This window comes from Eleutherodactylus coqui, chromosome 5 (genome assembly GCF_035609145.1).
Source record: "Eleutherodactylus coqui strain aEleCoq1 chromosome 5, aEleCoq1.hap1, whole genome shotgun sequence".
In the NCBI taxonomy this organism is placed as follows: domain Eukaryota; kingdom Metazoa; phylum Chordata; class Amphibia; order Anura; family Eleutherodactylidae; genus Eleutherodactylus; species Eleutherodactylus coqui.
The window spans coordinates 266138228-266158343 of record NC_089841.1 but is presented as its reverse complement, the minus strand read 5'-3'; the positions used below and the strand labels follow the sequence as shown (position 1 = coordinate 266158343).

The 20116-nt window shown below is 45.4% G+C and overlaps 1 protein-coding gene across 1 annotated transcript in view; it reads left to right on the top strand.

Moving 5' to 3' along the window:
• Positions 1–2131: 2131 nt before the first annotated feature.
• The window catches only part of LOC136628601 (kelch-like ECH-associated protein 1A), a 44094-nt gene continuing 26109 nt past the window's right edge, over positions 2132–20116 (top strand). The window contains exons 1-3 of the mRNA XM_066604634.1: positions 2132–2433; positions 15793–16596; positions 19169–19845. Coding sequence (XP_066460731.1) covers positions 16012–16596; positions 19169–19845 — 1262 coding nt within the window. The 5' untranslated portion in view covers positions 2132–2433; positions 15793–16011. The remainder of the gene's footprint in view (positions 2434–15792; positions 16597–19168; positions 19846–20116) is intronic.

Here is a 20116-nt window from a genome sequence, read left to right as displayed (position 1 = left end):
CTGTGCGAGCCTCTGCGAGTTTTCACGCAGTCAAATTGCAGCTGTCTGCATAGGATTGCATAAACTAATGCAATCCTATGGTAGTGTGCAATGGTGGAAATTCTGCGTGAAATCTCGCTGTGCAATTTCCGCACATGTGCATTCAGCCTAATGCAGCGCAGGACTGACCACTGTTTTATGGGACTCCTGCAAAGTGAGCCAATAAAACATTCCACTATCCAATAGATTATATAGGACTCCTTGATTGACATCACAGAATAGAAGCAGCTAGCCAAAGACCAGAAGCATGCACTTAGAAAATCTATAGGTCAAAAATACCACATGGTTTATGGGTGCGTCCACAAGAGCGTAGGCGTATTTACGTTCGCACGAGCGCAGTGTATAATCGCCGGAAAGAACGTTTTTCGCTGATCACGACCAGAGCTAGAAAGCGTATTTTCGTTTGTTCCTACTTTTCAAACGGTCTTTTCGCCATCGAATATTCGCCGGCACGTATTTCGGTCGCGTATGTCCGTTTTTCCGCGGGTTGCCATTTTTACGCGCTGTAAAATCGCCCATGTGAACGAATACATTCAAAACCATTGCCTCAGATGGTCACGTATATACGTTTGGTCGCAAAAACGCGCCGTTTATGCGCTCGTGTGAACGCACCCTAAAGCTGTATCAGTGTAGTGAAATACCTCTGCAGCGCCACCTATTTTTTCTCCTCATCAGTGTGCAGCAGGGTTCCGGCTTGGCTAGTAAGAGGCCTATGATGTTAGGAGGGGTAACCTCAATCCTTAGGCCTCCTTCCCACGAACGGATTTCCGCCACGTAATTCGCGGCGAAAATCCGCTGCGTTGCCCGCTGCTATTAGGTTCTATTGAACCTAATAGCTCAATGCTCACGGTGCGGAATTCCACCGCACTGTGAAATCTCCAGTCCTCACCCGCGGCATGCTCTATTTGCCGCTGGTGTACGTGCTGACAGCTTCCATTGCAGTCAATGGAAGCCGTCCGTTCACGCTATCTTCCGCTGTAACACAGCGGAAGATAGCGTGAAAATGCTTTCCCGCCTACCGCCGCCGCGTCATATGACGCGGTGGGCGTGTCATGTGACACGGCGGCGGTGGGCGGGGAAGCGTCATGCGGGAGCGAAGACACCGGATCCGCTGCTAAGTATGGGGTCTCTGGGGGGCGCCGTGACGGGCTTCGCCGCGGAGTATTCTGCGGCGGAGCCCGTCACGCTCGTGTGCAGCCTGCCTTAAAGGGGTTGTCCCAAGAAAGCAAGTGGGGGTAAGCACTTTGGTATGGCCATATTAATGCACTTTGTAATATACATTGTGCATTAAATATGAGCCATACAGAAGTTATTCACTTACCTGCTCCGTTGCTGGCGTCCTCGTCTCCATGGAGCCGTCTAATTTCAGCGTCTAATCTCCCGATTAGACGCGCTTGCGCAGAAGGGTCTTCTTCCTTCTCTTGGATCTCGGCACGAGCGGAGTTCTGGCTCCGCCCCCTTCTACGCGTCATTGCGTAGCTCCGCCCCGTCACGTGTGCCGATTCCAGCCAATCAGGAGGCTGGAATCGGCAATGGACCGCACAGAGCCCACGGTGCACCATGGGAGAAGACCCGCCGTGCATCGTGGGTGAAGATCCCGGCGGCCATCTTGGTAAAGGAAGAAAGAAGTCGCCGCAGCGCGGGGATTCGGGTAAGTAATAAACTTTTTTTTTTTTTTTTAACCCGTCCCTTGGGGTTGTCCTGCGCCGAACGGGGGGCCTATTGAATAAAAAAAATCCCGTTTCGGCGTAAGACAACCCCTTTAAGTGTTTCTAAACATTTATATGTGGCTGGACAGCCCTTTTAAGTGTCCCTCTTTGACCATCCATTGGGAGCCATGGACAGCACCCAATAGGAGGAGTGCCCCATTGTCTTTGTACAAATGGAATGAAGTAGAATGTTTCACAAGCTGTGTACTAAGTTATGCATCAGCAATCCCATCTATACTTACAAGAGGCTTATTGTACAATATCCAATCATGCACAAGTAACAGCATCTCCTGAAAGTAGTCTGTATTAAGGAAATAAGATAGATCTAAGTTTAAATCTGGGGTGCTGGAGTCCTCCTGACACAGAGGAGATACATGGTGGCACACAAGCTGTCCGGCCGGCGGAGCTTTGCCTTCTCCCCTACAAAGATTTTCGATGAGTCACTGTGGCTGGAGTTTTGCCAGACCACACTGATTGCTCCAGTGCACCACACATACATGGCAGCTGTGCAGCGCTACCATCATATTTACAGAGGAGACGTTGCTGCAAACTATCTGAAGAATGCTGTGTCTTTTTACTTGAGGACTGCAGCTACAAGTCAGCCAGACTCTGGCCATGATGCCTCCTTGATCTCACAAGTCCTAGCGCTGCAGGCACAATATTGTGGGATGGTATCACACTGAAGGTAAGTGCTCAGGAGTTTCTCATTTGTACTGAATTCTCCTCTGTATACCTGCCTGGTATGACGCGAGCGATACAATTGCAGAATTTTTCCGTGATGCAAAAGTGACTAAAAATGCAGAATTATGAAACTTTTTCAATGGTTTCCTTCGCATTTGCGATGTTTTCACTCCTGCGATATTGCAGAGAAAAAAACCCGCAGCATGTCCTATCTTTCTGCGTTTTGTGATTCATTTTTATTAATCGCCCATGTTTCCTTAAGGAGCCTCATTTTTATCGCAACACATGAACGTGCAATTTTTGTGTTTTTAACATTATAAAGCAGCGATGTTTTGGAGAGAAAAAGTAGCGCTGATGGTCAAAAACAGCAGGAACAAGGACACAATTTTTCCGTGATTTTTCTCGCGGCAATATCGCAAACGCCCATGTGAAACTACCCGTACGGCTCCTTCACACTGTTTGTCGCAATTACCGCAGTGAGAACATTGCCATTTTGCTCATGAGATATCTGAGCTTCGGTGATGCTTTTCTTGCAAAAACATCGCTGCCACTTGTGATTTTTTTTAATGCGTTAATGTTCAAACTCTGCGCTGGAGTTTAAAAAAAAGAGGCGGGAAGATAGCAGCAGCCCGATCTTCCCCACACGATGTGTTCACTACAGGTCCTATATTGTCTCGGTCGTGGTATTCATGGCTTAGAAATCCCAGCAGTGAAAACGAAGCCACTGAACTCCTATTGAGAGAAGTGGTTTTGTCCTGGCCCGTTATACGGCCATGATTTTTATGGCTGTATGAGAGGAGGAAAACGCACTCGTATATTCACCCTTACATAACGTTTCCCTGAAAATAAGACATATCCTGAAAATAAGCCCTAGCATGATTTTGCAGGATTTTTTAGGGTGCCGGGCGCTTTTTCGGGAATTTTGAGGATTCTTGAACTATTAGCCCTACTCCAAAATTAAGCCCTAGTTACAGTTAATAAAAAAAGTAAATTTAAATAGTGTCCAGGCAGCTATACATGTAAAAAAGTGAAATCTTTTGGAGCAAAAATTAATATAAGACATTGTCTTATTTTCAGGGAAACAGAGCAGTATTTTGGGTTAGATTTATTAATGCTGTCTAAGAGTGCAAACAAACAAGACAGTCATGAAATATGCCATATTTATCACAGGTGAGGTCTGAAAGCTCGCTATAGCATGGTGTATTTTTGTTAGCCATTAAAAGGTATCATATCTACAAGGTGACTTGGTTTCTCTCACTGAGAACAATGTGCTGCCTGCATTCACCTGGGAGACGCGGACACCTCTATGATGGGACTGTTTATTGAACCAGACTTACGCTGAGCACCACAACGCTGTCTGGAATGTCGAATGGCTCATTTCTGCTGCCTTCCTAAATGCTGCTGAACCTCAGAGCTGACCTGCAGTATTGTTTGGACTGTTTTATTAACATTACGATGTGAGTGGAGCAGAACTCAGTCAGGACTGAGTTGCTATTTGCCTATAGACATTAAAAGTTTCTGCAGCGTTGCAATATGTGGTCCTCGCCTGCAGCCTGCTGCCCACACTACAATCCCCACACAAGTGGGAAGGGGGGGGGGGGGGAGGGGTGTTCTCATGGATTGGTTCCAATGGTCCACCTAAACACATCATTGACCAGTGCGACTACTTTGCACTGCTTGATGATTATTTGCAGCGCTTCATGGACTTCATGTTCACCCACAATGATGGGGTATTTTAGCAGGATAATGTACCATGCCATCAGGCCCAAGCTGTCCAGAATTGGTTCAAGAAGCATTCTGGGCAGTTCTTACGAATGATGTGGCTTGCACGTTCATCCAACATGAGCTCAATCCATTATTTATGGGATGTGGTGGAGAGGTCCATTTGCACCTGAGATCCTGCACCTAGAAATACCATAGAGCTGTAGGTGGCTATCCAGACAGCTCAACACCCCCATGGCCAGACATCTTCCATGCACTTGTGGAATCAATACCACGCCAAATTGCTGCATTTTGCTAGGCTAGAGGGGGCCCTACATGTTGTTAGTTCCTGTCCCATGACTTTTGGCATGTCTGATAGATGCAAATCATGTCCTATGAGGAACGGTTAAAGGATCTAGGAATATTTAGCTTGCAAAAAAGAAGGCTGAGAGGAGACTTAATAGCTGGCTACAAATATCTGAAGGGCTGTCACAGTGCAGAGGGATCAGCCCTATTCTCATCTGCACAAGGAAAGACTAGGAGCAATCGGATGAAACTGAAAGGGAAGAGACACAAATTAGATATTAGACAGTGAGTGTGATCAATGAGTAGAACAGGTTACCATGGGAGGTGGTGAGTTCTCCTTCAATGGAAGTCTTCAAACAAAGGCTGGACAAATATCTGTCTAGGATGATTTAGTGATCCTGCACTGAGCAGGGGGTTGGACCCGATGACCCTGGAGGTCCCTTCCAACTCTACTGTTCTATGATTCTATGTAGTTAATACAATATGGAGGGCAAGTCCTCTCTTTTCTCGCCCATACTGTTAACTGGTGAGAATACTGCTAATGAAAACAAAACCATTGAAATCAATGGTTTTAATTCGTCCTGTTATGTGGCCATGATTATAACAGGACTAAATCACGTCCATGTGAAGAAGCTCCAGTGTGTATATACTGATAGAATCTAACCTCCATAGGCTAATTTCACAAGGGCCCGATATCGCGCTTGGAAACGTGCCATGTCCCTGTGAATGTGAGGTGTTTTTGTGGCAAGTGTTTCTGATTGTTTACAATGGGAAACTTTGCATTGCGTGCAACTCGCACGCCGTGCAAAGTTTTTCTTGGCCCTATTGGAAACAGCGAGGCGTTCTGAGGAAACACCCAAAGATAGGACATGCTACAATTTTCCTCTCACACTGCGATGCAGAAAAAAAGTCGCACACGTGTATGACGACATTCCAAATAATGGGTTTCATATTTGTGGAAGATTTGTGTGTCTCGCAACGCACGAATCTTGAGCGAGTTTCTCGATCGCGTGAAAATGACCTTATGTGTATATACTGAAAAAGTTTCTACCTCGCCTCTGTATATATAAAGTACTGTATTTTTCCATGTATAAGACACGGTTTCTTGACAAATATTTTGCTCAAAAATCGCACAGTGTCTTATACACGGGATGTAAGTTTTCATTGGAAACGATCTAATGAAAACTTACATTGATGTCGACTGCGAGGTACCACTCACGGGTGTGTGGGAGTCCTTAGGGCTCCGTCACACTACCGGAGCGGGTAGGCCCCAGCCTAGGAGACAGCGGGGTATAGATGTAGGCCTTGTCACGATGGCTCTACCATCTCCCCCCGCCCCCCGGAGGGTAACCAGTGATACATCCAAGTCGCTGAGAGCAGGCTATTAAATAGGTTAACCTACTGGTAGTTTACCTTAGTCCGTTTGTCACGTGTGACGCCACCGTTCCTTCCTCTGCGGTGAATTCACAATGATGGAATAAAGAATCCACAAATGCAGAGTTGAGGATTAAAGGCAGAACCGGCAATGGTCGGTAATGCCGATCACTTGAACAGAACTTGAACAAATCCAATACAGTCCAGCACAATGGACATCCACTGGCAATACACTTAGTGCAGAAGAACACGTGATGTGACAGGGAGGAAAACATGGGGAGGACAAAGTGACTTACACAGGCTAAGTTATGTGTCTCTCTGTTCCCGGACACCTTCTCATGAACACTCACTGACTCTCTACCGGTACACACTCACAGAGTAGAGGAATGCACACAGCGCTGCACAGTGGGAACTCGCACTTGCTGAGGCTTCTTACTCTCTTAATCTTCCAGGCAGGGAAGAAAAAGGGGTCCACAACACTCGTCCGCTATCTTTTCAACCTCTTTCATATTCTCTACTGTCTGTGTGCAGACCGGCTCCTCTCAGGACAGACAGATAGGAAAGACCCCCACCCCCTTGCAACCACATATATAAAACAAGGTCACATGACATACAAATATACTTTTCCAGACATAACCCAGACAGTAGCTCATTCATTGCTACAGGTATGCAACACACATCCCATTCACTCACATGTAACACACTGACAATACACATAAGTACAAGACAACATAGATCACTCAGAAACATCCAGAAAGTTCCACAAAGCTCCTGAATTGCTGTTGAGGAGCACTGCTGGTCTCTGGAGCTCCATTCTCTTGCTACAGACTACTTCACCAGCTAAGTACCTCTGTCTAATACCTTGGACTGTTCATTGTGTGTTCAGGGCTTCCTGAGGGATTTGTTAGTGGCCAAGGCACAAGTGTGGGCCCGCATGTATCAGAGCGGTTGGCCTGCCGATTAGGCAGGGGTCTCTCCTGGGGTAGGGATTTTAAATTGCCTGGTCGTGCTTTTTGGTTGTCTTATGCACAGTTGTGCTTATTCTTTCGTTTGTGTATGCCACATGTCTGGTTAGGACACAACAGATGGGCAGTCTATGTCATCCATCCTCAGTATGGACTGTTTAGGTGGTTCCATGAAACAGCATGTCAAAGGCCACCTTCTCTTTCTGGCTCTTTTATATGTGCTATAGCCGCTACATGGCAGAGTAGAATTTAATAACCCTTGAACTCCTAAATGTCCTCACTGCTTCAATGCAGTGTGAGGAGCATATGTCATCTTTCCATCGGTGAAAGGGTTACAGCCTGTAACTTACAGGAACCCATTCCTGCTCTCAGAGGGAAGCCAACCTGTCATTCACCTGCCATGTTATAGATGTTCTCTTAAGATATGCTGTCTGGTATATAAAATGCATTGTATGTAATTTTTGGGGTGAGCCACTGTTGGTAGCCACACATAGTAGCAATAAAGAGTGGGGCCCAAGCTGAACTTTTGCACCTGGGTACATGAGCTTTTATCTATGCCCCTGAACCGTACAGTTGTGCAAAAAAAATAGGCAATGGTCTTGTTCATGACGAAGGGTGGTTAGGAGGAAATTTTACGAAAGGTGGTGGCCTAGAGGTCATGAGGTGCTGGCCAAAATATGAGGTGCCTGATGCAACACCTTGTGGTAGGAGCTAGCCTGCCAAAGACCCACCGCGGCACTGCAAGATTGGCAAAAGCTAGCAGTCACTTCAGCAGGACTCGTGGAATATCCCTCAGTCCCCCAGCCCTGGTAGAAGACCACTCAGCATATATAAACAAGTCTGTAGTGCTAACGGTTTTCAAAAGACAGAACATCTGCAGGTCATTAATTTTTCATTGCTTTTGCAGATTTATAATTTTCTATTAAACAAATACTTTGCCCAAAAGAATAGAAATACGGAGACAAATATACAAAAAATAGGTGCTGAATTTTTAAAAAACATCTGTAAATAATAAAGCCATGTGATTAGCCGTGGAAATTTACATAAACCCCGTATTACACTCCCCCCAACACGGAACAAAAATAGGCTCCTCTGAAAGTAGTGTAACGTTCCTGTGGACGGGGCCTGCTACTGATTTTAGAGAGAACTTGGGGTGGTTTCACATGGGCGACAAATATGGGAAACAAATGATTTACAATGGTTTCCTTTCCATCAGCAATGTTTTCACTGATGCGATGTTGAGAAATACAAAAAAAAAAAATTGAGGCACGGTCTATCTTTCTGCGATGTGCGTTTAACCCCTTATATTTATCCATCGACGTCGCTGTATGAAGGCTTGTTTTTTGCGGGACGAGTTGTATTTTTCAATGGCACTATTTATTGTACCATATAATGTACTGAAAAACGTTTAAAAAATTCTTAGCGGAGAGAAATGGGGAAAAAAAAGACATTCCACCATCTTTCGGTGCGTCCTGTTTCTACGGCGCACAAACTGGAACAAAAACGACCTGATATTTTTATTCTATGGGTCAGTACGATTACTACGATACCAAAATTATATAGTATTTTTTTTTTTTTGCTGTAGTACTTGTATATTTTTTTTTAAGATATTTAATTTTTTTCAATTATTTTCTGCGGTCATTTTGTGCGCGCAATAACTTTTTTCATTTTTCTGTCGACGTAGTTGAGCAAGGGCTCAATTTTTGCGGGATGTCCTGTAGTTTCCGATAGTATCAATTTAGAATACATACGACTTTTTGATCGCTTTTTATTGCATTTTTTTCTGGAAGACAGGGTAATTAAAAAAGTGTATTTCTGGCATTCTTTCTTTTTTTTTTTTTTTTCAGACGACGTTCACCGTGCGGGAAAAATAATGCACGACTTTAATAGATCGGACTTTTATGGACGCGGCGATACCAAATACATATTTTTATTTTATGATTTAGATTTTTTAGTAATTGATATGGCAAAAGGGGGGTGATTTAAACTTTTATAACTTTTTTTTTTTTTTTTTACAATTTAAAAAACTTTATTGATCTTTTTTCTTACTTTACTTTGAAGTCCCCCTGGGGGACTTTAATATGCGATGCTTTGATCGCTCGTGCAGTATGACGCAATGCTATAGCATTACGTCATACTGCTTTTTTACAGGCAGTCTATCAAGCCACCCTGTGTGGATGGCTTGATAGGCAGTCTGCTAAGGCAGCCCTGGGGCCATTCATTAGGCCCCCGGCTGCCATGACACCTGCACGGCTCCCCCGATCTCACCGCGGGGGGGCCGTGCGGGACCCCCAAACAGCGTTCGGGGGATTTAAATGCCGCTGTCAGAATTGACAGCGGCATTTAAAGGGTTAATAGCCGCGAACGGCCGAGTGCGGCTATTGCCCGCGGGTGTCAGCTGTAATAAACAGCTGACGCCGCGCTGTATGGAGGGAGATAGCGGCGCTACCTCCCTCCATACACGTCCTGCAACAGCAGGACGTAGTTTTACGATAGCGCCGTCACTAAGGGGTTAAGAAAAGAAAATCTCCCATGTATCCCTATGGGGTCTGCATTTTATTGCTATGCGACAAACATGCGTTTTGATGCGGTTTTTAACATTAGAAAGTCCCATTGACTTTTGCGATTAAAAAAAAGTGATTTTTATCGCCGGCAGTGACGCAATGCGAGATTATTCTCCAAAAAAAAAGCATCGCCGGTGCTCAAAAATTGCAGTGAACAGACGCCATCGCCGTGGGAACCTAGCCTTAATCACCCAGATACTGATGTATCTGGTATTGTATAAATTCAGACATTTTGCCTCGTCACATTATTATTGTTATTAGGCAATTACAACCTATTTAAGCATTATAACCTGATGATCACTGACACTGCTATAGGAAATGCAGGGGAGGCGGTTGTACCCGGGCCCAGGAGCTTGAGGGGGCCCATAAAGCCTCTCTTTTCCATATAGGGAGCCCAGTACTATGAATAAAGCATTATAGTTGGGGGCCCTGTTACAGGTTTAGCATTGGGGCCCGGGAGCTTCCAGTTACGCCTCTGCTAATGACATAGTCTACCTAGACGATAGCCACTGAAATGTAGAAACTATGCTCTTAGGCCTCATGTCCACGGCGAAAATCAGGCCTGTTACGGATTCTCCATGGAGAATCTGCAGCGGGTCCCTCCTGCCCCGCGGACATGAGCGCTGAAAATAAGAATAAATCAGAATTAACTCACCTCTCGCACGCTCCGGATACTTCCTTCGCTGCGGCGTCATCTTCTCTGCGTCGCAGCCGGATCTTCTTTCTTCGGCCCGGCGGATGCGCAGGATGACGTCGGTGACGTGCCCCGCGCATGCGCCGTCCCGAAGCAAAATGATCCGGCCGCGACTGAGAGAAGATGGCGCCGCGGCGAAGAGAAGAAACGGAGCGGGTGAGTAAAATCTGATTTTTGTCTCCCGCGGATCCAGACGGCTTCCATAGGCTTCAATAGAAGCCCGCGGGAGCCGTCCCCGCGGGAGACCCGCACGAAAATGGAGCATGGTCCAGATTTTTTCATGCTCCATTTTTTTTAAAATCACTTTTATTGACCATCCGCGGGTATTTATCTATCCGCAGGTGGTCAATGCATCCCTATGGGGTGCGGATCCGCGGGCAGGAGAAGAGTTAAAGTCCGCTGTGGATTTTAATTCTTCTTTTGCCCGTGGACATGAGCCCTAAGGTCGGCTGCACACAAGTGGATTTGCATTGCGGAATCTGCAGCAAATGCTGTTCATAGCATGCTATGGAAAATCTCTTCTTCCTGCATGGAAACGAATTGTGATTTCCGCAAGTGGAGGAAAAATCGCAGCATCCTCTATGTTTGTGCGGTATTCACACAGACAGCTTGCATTGAAGTCATTGACAGCTGGTTGAACCGCACCACATCTGCAATTGACATTGCGTACAGGTCATGAATTCCGCATCATCACCTAGCGGCGGCGCAGAAAGAGAAAAGATGTGAAAAAAAGTCTCTACTGCGCATGTCTAATGGCGAGCCGCCGACTCCATCTGCAGTACAGATGAAGAAGAAAGAAAACAGGTATGTGCGGCCGCCGGCGAGGCACAGGGCCGAATTCAGCTCTGGGGGATCCCACTTGTGGAATCCGACCCGTTCGTGTACAGGCGGCTTAAGCCTGCATTCATACCCATGAGGGGGTCATCAATTGAATGCCAAGAAAAGAAGAGGATTGCTCTCCCGCCTGGTGGAATCCAAACCTTAGAAGAGTCTTGTAACGGTATTTTCTATGTGTAGAGGTTACTCTGGACCCCATGGCGGTGGCCAACTCTTCAGACACAAAGTCTATATATATTGGAAAAATGTAATTTATGAACTCCAGTAAAAATCCCCTGCGCTAAAAATGAACAGAAATGCTGCCTGGGATTGTCTGGCTGTAGAATAACTCCATAGTAGCCTCCACCCCACTGGTTCGCAGTCCTCTGGAGGTCGTATAACGCTGCTCTGGCCTCCCGTTTGGCCTGCGGAGTCACAGCAGCGAGCTCTGAACCCGGAGAACTAGAGGCCAGCGGTGCCCTCCAGCCCGGTATACCCCACGGCTGCTTCCATACAACTCCCAGCAGGAGGAGTCACTTTGCTTTTTTGTTTTTCAACATTTTTGTTTGCTCTTACTTTTTATTCCCTGTATTTTCCATTTCCCGGCGACTGATCCTAACGGGTAGGTGGACTCCTAGTGCTTCATGTAGAGACCTCGCTGGGAGTCGTGTATGTGTCAGTACGTAAGTGACTACAACAATGTTATCCTAGATTGTATTATTAAGCTTAACATTCTAGAAAATATGTGCTTTCGTAGAGGCTGCCAGACAATGACTTGTTGGCGCATGATCTGCAAAGGTTTTCCCAGTGCTTGGCAGGTGGAAAGGGGTTAAGGAGGAAGTCTTGTGTTCCAATGAATCACTGCTAGGTTAGCCTGGTGTGGATGACAGTGCAGTAATCCCAGCCGTGTGCAGCAGGACTTCAGGAGTCAGAACCCTGTTCACCCCATATAGTCACAAGACGCTGCAGGCACTATGAATTGTATTGGAGGATTACATTAATGAGCCTGGCAAGTAACACAGATGTAGCGAGAGCCTTAACCCTTTAGTGGCTGGCACACAACATCCTGCACATGTTGTCCTAGACTGTGACATACATCTCTTATATTTGATTAACTGGATATCAACTTTTGAAGCTCCTTTTCATTCCGTGAATGGGATTTTACTAGGAGCAAATAAAACTGCTGGTGAGAATGGAGAACCTGGAAGTAACCCAGGACAAGGGAGAAGTGACTGACTGTGGAGCTGTGGCAGCAGGTAGAACAACCTCTCTCTTGTTAGTTTGCCGGTTTATATCCATCACTTCCAGCTCATACTGGGACGCCCAATACCATTTCCATCTGTGAAACTCATGCACATAGTCAGTGCTGTGCAGATATTGATGCTGGTCAGATTCACATGGTGATTCTAGCACAGATTTCTCAGTTTTCCTGGCCTTTTCCCTCTGTGTCTGTAGTTGAGAAACTTGTAAAAGTGTTGGCCTGAAATAGAAGGCAATGCACGGTCCACTTTGCAGGGAAGGTATCTAAATTTTGCTCCTAGTAATGGTCCAATACTAATGCCTTAATGTCCTGCTAGTGATACATTTATGGTTCGGCTCCAGAAACTACTATCACTTATGCTAAATTATCTAATGAGTTATTCCTATTTGTTGCCCACTAGCCACCACTACTAGTGGACATAGGGGGCTTGCAACAAGGGGGTGCTCTAATAACTACCGTGTTTCCTCAAAAAAAAGATGCTGTCTTATTTTCGGAGGGTGTCTTAATACTCAACTAGTAGGCGGTGTTCGGTTCCCTCTCGCTGGGCTGCTTCGCTCCGAGAATGGGACTTGAATACCTCGCCTCCATCAAGAGATTGCTGTGACTGGATCAGGAGCACCGTGGCACAGTCAATCAGAGCCGGCACTCGATGAACCAATCCCAGCCATTTAATGATGTCATTCACTGAATGACTGTGATTGGTTCATCACGCCAGCTCTGATTGGCTGAGCCACTGCGCTCATGATCCAATCACAGCATGAGGGACCCAAACACTGCCTGCTAGATCAGATAGAGCCAGAGAAAAACCACCTAGCGCTCCCGAGGACAGACTGTAGAAATCTTCTATCATGTATCGTTTTAACTTCTTTATTTGGAATGCGACGCGTTTTGTCCCGTTACCTCAGAGCCTTTGTCAAGCATAAACATATAACATAGAACAAAACATTTATATAGCAAAAGAAAGTATTGCTTACATTCGAAATCCAATGGTAGCACTTGGCGCCACCATATTGGGGTGGGGCCAATGACGTAGTCAACATCAATCAACGTGACTGTGCCGGCATCATGACGTAATTGCGTGCTGATGTCAGGACGTGCCAGTCAGGTGGAGTCACGTTTAGGTCACCTGGCCAAATTATGGAAGTCCAGAGTGGGTCCTAAATGCTCATTTGTGGATACAGCTGCTGAAATGGTCAGCTGCCTCGGTCCCTGAGATAGAATGATTGAATTCATATCCACCGCCCATGTGCCAGTCTCTGAGTAGGAGCTTCCAGATTTCACAGTCTTGACCCCGTCACCACTAGCTGATCCCCATGGGACTTTTTTGACTTCTCGGCAGACGCCTGTGTGGGAATTTGATTTATATGTGGAGATCAATGCACGCCCGATCAACACACAGTCTTCATAGAATAAGGTTCACATCCAGTGGCATAGTTAACACGATGACCGGTGGCTTCTCATCTGTTGCAGCCTTCCTCTGCCTTCACAGCCGTTGTAACATGTACCATGTTATCATCTGCCTGCTCAGCCATTGAGGACCTCAGATTGTGCTTAGTCTGGTTCCTTCCCTGTGGCCTAACCGCACAGACAGGCCCTTCTGTAGGCAAATGACTCCGAAGGCTTCGCCTACAGGTTTACAGAAACACACAAGCCCCTTCACCACGACAAGGTGACAATCCATCAAGAGGGTGTGTATAGATATATCTGGGGTCACTACAGAGATCTCTCCCATCATCTATTTATACGCAGGACTATAACAAGGGGGCGCTCTAATAACTATGTAAAGTATATCGGAGCTCAGTACAGAGATCTCCCACATAATCTATTATACCCAGATCTGTTCTAGGGGGGCGCACTAATACCTACCTATGTATAACGTTTTCCCCCCAAAACAAGCTCTACCCTAATAACACGCCCTACCCCTATTTTTGGGGGGCGGGGGGCTTGAAATATAACCCCTCCCCCTAAAACACAATGCTATACTAGGTTAAGGGGAAAAAAAAGCAATACTCACCTAGCCCCCGGTGCCTGTCCCTCGCGCTGCTCTCAGCACTGACATGATTTTCTTCTGGTGATGGGGCTTTGAATGCCTCGCTCCGGTAAGAGAGCGCTGTGATTGGATTGACCGTCGCCCATCATCACCGGTCCTGTACGCACATGACTGCTGTCCGGCTGGGTATTCGTTAGTATTCCATAGCAACTGAGGCTGCAGGGGGTTTGTAGTCTGCCCGTAATCTGCACAAGGATGCAGGACCTTTGATGGCATCACTGTCGTGATAAGGGGCGGAACATGTAAATCATTCACTCGAGATGAGTATCATCGTCATGTGATCGGGGGCGGAGCATGACAGTGACATCATCACCGGTCCTTCATCACCACTGCTGTGCTGCTTCTGATCCCTGTTGTATGGGATGAACAATGTATGTAGCAGAGCTGCGCGTGTGACGTGCATGTAGCAGAGCTGTATGGCGCATTGCGATACTGTAAACACTGGAACTTTAATTTCCTAATAATTACTAGTGTATTAATACCCAGGACTGTGACCAGAGGTATGACCTAAAGGTTCTGGGCCCCCATGCAAAACCTCTAACAGGGCCCCGAACTATAATGCTTTATTCATAGTACTGGGCTCTCTATATGGAGAAGAGAGGCCTTATGGGCCCCCTAAGGCTACTGGGCTCGGGTGCAACCGCATCCCCTATAGTTATGCCCATGACTGTGACTGTAACAAGAGGGCGCCCTCTACATCTAGAGGAAAAAAGGTTTCTACACAACATAGACCTTTGTGAAAAAAAGTTAGGCCGGCTTTACATGAGCGTATGCCTATTTGCACGCGCATGAGTGCTGCATATTTGTGGAGCGAATGTTGCCTTTTTTTGTGCATGCATTAGCATATTTTACTGTAGTGTTTTAAGATTTTTTTCTTTTTCTTCCCTGCACAATTTTGCAGTATTTCACGCCTTTCTTAGCATTTTGTGTGTGCACTTCTGCATCCCTATTGACTTCTTTGGAGACTTTTGGTGCGCAAATGTGCAGGAAAATACAGCATGCTGGGTTCCTTTTGCGCAACTTAAAAACACAGAGGAAAAAAAAAACACGTGAATGAACCCACTGCAATTGTGTGTGCAAATACGCCGTGTGAAGCTTTAGACTGGTGCTTTCTATAACCATTAAAAATGTTGGAAATGACACATACTGTATGTGATGGGTGTGCAGTGTCAGTGAATGCTGTGCCAGGTGCAGAGAGTCTACGAACATCTAAACGCATCTAAGAAATGTCGGAGTTTTATTTTCAATAGACATTAGATAATCTTCTCAGCTTTCCCTCCATTCTGCCATTCTCTAACTTTATGCACCGTGACGTAAGTGCCCTTTGCTCATCACGTGAGGAGCGCTGGCCAATCACAGAGCAGGTATAGTGCATTGGTTGTCCTAACACTAGAAATGCATGGCGGTGGTCTTGGTTGCCCAAAACTGGCACATGGACCCAGCAGAATGGAGAGATTGCCGAGAAGATCATCTACAAGTCATATACCCCTACACCGTCCGCTCAAGGGACAGAGTTGTATTTTGAAACTGGAAGGTCGCTTCAAATATGAACTTTAGAGTCACTTTATTATTTTATAAGTTTACTTTGTGGAGCTTCAGTAAATGTTACATTTTTCCTTTTTTTTACTTTAGGACTTTTAAAGCATCCGTATCATTTATTGGGACACTTCTGTTCATGGACCGTAGCTTGAGAAATCAGTAACTATCTGCCATAATTCGTTGATCACTGTCTTCCCACACAATTCCAGCAAGGACATCGGACTTATTTTCCTATTTCCATAAAGAGAACCCGCTAATATGTTTGATTGTAAGTTAAAAGCCCTCAGCATGAAGAATAATGTCACATGTTAGATGTTCCCTACAAGCCTGAGGATGTTATGTTCAAGGAAGAAGAAAGCCAATCTTAAGCACTCCACAACGATCGCTGTCCCTTCTATGCAAGGTCATGGCTACCTTGATTACTCCATTGAAAACCATTCTTCAAAAGCTTTTGAAAAGATGGACGAGCTTCGAAGAAATAATCAGCTGTGCGACGTTCTGATAAAAGTCATTTATAATGGGCAAGAAGAGCGCTTCCCTGTACATAAGATTGTGCTGGCGTCTTGCAGCTCTTTCTTCAGGGCTATGTTCACCAATAACTTCCGCGAATGCCATGCCAAGGAAGTCACCATCAGGGACGTATGCCCCATAGTAATGCAGAGCCTCATTGAGTTTGCCTACACATCAAGGATAACAATGGGAGAGAAGTGTGTCTTGCACGTGCTCTTAGCTGCAATGAAGTACCAGATGGACGACGTGGCGAAAGCTTGCAGCGACTTTCTCATGAAACACTTTGAGCCGAGTAATGCCATTGGAATCTCCAACTTTGCGCAACAAATAGGATGTACAGAGTTACATAAGAAGGGAAGAGAATACATCAATATGCACTTCAGTGAGGTGAGCAGCTTACGTCTCCGTAGAGATTCGGCATTATCCGTCTGCTCTTCATGTATTTTTGCAGTTCTTTAACCCCTTAATGACATGGCCTATTTTGGCGTTGAGGACCAAGCGATTTTTTTTTTTTTTTTTTTTTGGTATTTTTCCATCTCCATATTTCAAAAGCCATAACTTTTTTATTTTTCCGTGGACGCGGCCGTATAAGGGCTTGTTTTTTGCGTGGCGATCTGTAGCTTTTATCGGTGCCACTTTTGGGTACATAGACAATATCGTAAAAATTTTTTTTTTTTTTTTTTATGATAACAGGGAGAGAAAACGCATCAATTCTGCCATAGATTTCTTTTTCTTTTTTTTACAGCGTTATTCATGCAGCATAAATGACACACTAAATTTTTTCTGCGGGTCAGTACGGTAACAACGATACCAAAATTGTTATATTTTTTTTAGGTTTTTACACTTTTTTGCAATAAAACCCCCTTTTTTTTTGGAAATCTTTTTTTTTTCTCTATAGCTGCATTCAAAGTCCTGTAACTTTTTTATTTTTCTATGTACGGAGCTCTTTAAGAGCTTATTTTTTGTGAGACGAGCTGTAGTTTTTATTGGTACTATTTTGGGGAATGTACGGCTTTTTTGATCACTTTTATTGCATTTTTTGTGAGGCAAAATGCTAAAAATTAGCATTTTGCCTCTGTTTTTTAGCGTTTTTTTTTTACGCTTTTTGTCGTACAAAATAAAAAGCATGTTCAACTTTTTGTACACGTCGTTACGGACGCGTCAATACCCAATATGTGGGGTTTTCATTTTTTCCCCCCTTTTTTTATGCTAATATTAGAAAAAGCATAAAAAAGGGTTTTTTTAATTTTTTTTTTTTACATTTTTCTTTTTTTTACGTTTTTCTTTTTCTTTTTTTTTACACTATTCGAGTCCCTCTGAGGGACTTGCAGCACTATGCCTATGATCGCTGTCATAAGGCATGGCAGAGCTACTGCTCTGCCATGCCTTATCGCTTGTACAGCGATTATAGGCACAGGCAATACAGGACGCCAGTGTCTGGCGTCCTGTTGCCATGGTGACAGGCCGGGCTCTCGCGATGACATCGCGATAGCCGGCCGGAGACACAGAGGGAGCGCGATCCCTCTGTGAACTCTTTCCCTGCCGCGATCTACTTAGATCGCGGCAGAGAAGGGGTTAACAGCGGGGGGCGCATCTCCGATGCCCCCCCCCCCCCCCCCCGCTGTTGCAGCGGGACGCCGGCTGTGACTGACAGCCGGCTCCCGCTGCGGGATATCGCGGGATCATATGTGATCCCGCGCTATCCCCAGGACGTACCGGTACGTCCTGTTGCGGGAAGTACCAGGCTCCCAGGACGTACCGGTACGTCCTGGAGCGGGAAGGGGTTAAAGGAAAGGAAGATTTTCCTGTTTCCTACACTCTGCCTGCGGGTGGCGCTGCGCCTGCTGCTTTGTTATGTAGATCGATGTAGGAGGGCTATGATGGGGATTTGATTATGGCCGCGACAGTCGAGGGGTCCAGGGGACCCTAATTCTACCTCCGGCTCTCGGTTATTTGGGCTTCTCTGTGTGTCAACTACTATTTTCAGATGTTTCAGCAATATCTATGAAGCTCCGATTACAGTATTAGCATTTACAGTGGTTTTCCCAGAGTTTTTTGTTAATTTTTTTTTCCCCCAGAAAATGTCAGTCAGATATTAACCCCTTAAGGACTTGGCCTATTTGGGCGTTGAGGGCCAAAGGATTTTTGTTAGATTTTAATCTCCATTTTTCAAAAGCCATAACATTTTTATTTTTTCTGTCGACGCGGCCGTATAAGGGCTTGTTTTTTGCGTGGTGAACTGTAGTTTTTATTGGTACGATTTTTGGGTACATAGACTATATTGTAAAACTATTATTATTTTTTTTAATGATCTTAGGGTGCATTCAGATGACCGTATATCGGCTGGGTATTCACACCGGCCGATATACGGCGTCTCTCTCTGCAGGGGGAAAAGGCTGAAGGCTTTGCGCATTTTTTGCATCCATCCTTTGGATGTAACGTTTATTTTAAGGCCATTGTCACGCAGGCGTATTTGCTCAGCGCTTTGCATGCACAATACACAGTAAGTAGAACACATTGATTTCAATGGGTTCGTTCACATAATTGTATTTTGTGCTGCATTCAATCTAATCAGCTAAATTGCCTATCGCAATCAATGGCAGCTTGCTTGTGTTCAAAAAGTACAGTAAAACCTGCATGGGGGTGTGCAAAAACGCATCTCACATCACGCAAATGCACGTGTAAATGCACTTACACCCGTGTGACCCCAAGGCAATTACCTAGAGACTTCTCTATAGGAAAAAAAACCCAACAAGCCACATAAGAAAAGCCACCAAAACGACTTGTAAAAAAAAGGTGTGAATTTCATGGAGTTTATTATAAGTCCAAAAAACTACCATAATAAACTGTGAGGGGAGGAAGCCTTACGCCAAAAATGTCACTATGAAATCCAAGTATCTAGCGGTTGATTAAAGTGTAGGACGGCCTGTATGGATGGTGACGCTCTTTGTTATTTCAGGTTACCAAGGAGGAGGAGTTCTTAAATCTCTCCCATTGTGAACTGTTAGACTTGGTAAGTCAAGAAAGCCTGAATGTCCTGTGCGAGACGGAGGTGTACAACGCCTGCGTCAGGTGGATGCAGTGGGATTTGAGCAACAGAGCTCAGTATTTTTATGTCTTGCTCAATGCCGTTCATCTCTACGCTCTTCCACCCAAGTTTCTGGCGGTTCAACTAAAGCAATGCCCCATTCTGAATAAGGAGAATTCATGTAGGATGTATCTGTCCAAGATCTTCCACGAAATGTCGCTGCACAAGCCTCTCCCACCAACAAAAGTACGGGGCAACCAACTAATCTATGTTGCGGGTGGCTACCTGCATGCCTCATTGAGTTCCATGGATGCCTACAACCCACAGACTGGCACATGGATTAAGCTTGCCGACATGTTAGAAGCCAGGAGTGGCCTCGGAGCCGGTATTGTCGGTGGTTTGTTCTATACCGTGGGAGGACGAAATCATTCCTCAACGGACAATACAGACTCCAATTCTTTAGCCTGCTTTAACCCTCTTAATAATGAGTGGACATCCAAAGCCTCAATGAACGTCCCCAGAAACCGTGTTGGAGTAGCAGTAGTTGATGGCGCCCTCTATGCCGTCGGAGGCTCATCTGGATCTGAACATCATAAAAGCGTTGAGAGGTAAGTGGCATGAAGGCTGGGGGGAATTGGCTCAGAATGTTTGCTGTGAAAATTCTCAAAGCTTATCTCAGTAACAAATGTTACTTGTATCGGTAGAACTACAGGAAGTGCCACGCTGCTAAGTAAGACAGCCGGCTGCCATGTATGCCAATACCCTGGAGGTCTCTACCACCAGTATAGCTGTATGTATCTCATATTATATAGAAACACACAAAGTGAGACTAGAATTGCTGTGCCCACTTAATGCAGTGCCACACAGTGATGCCCAGAA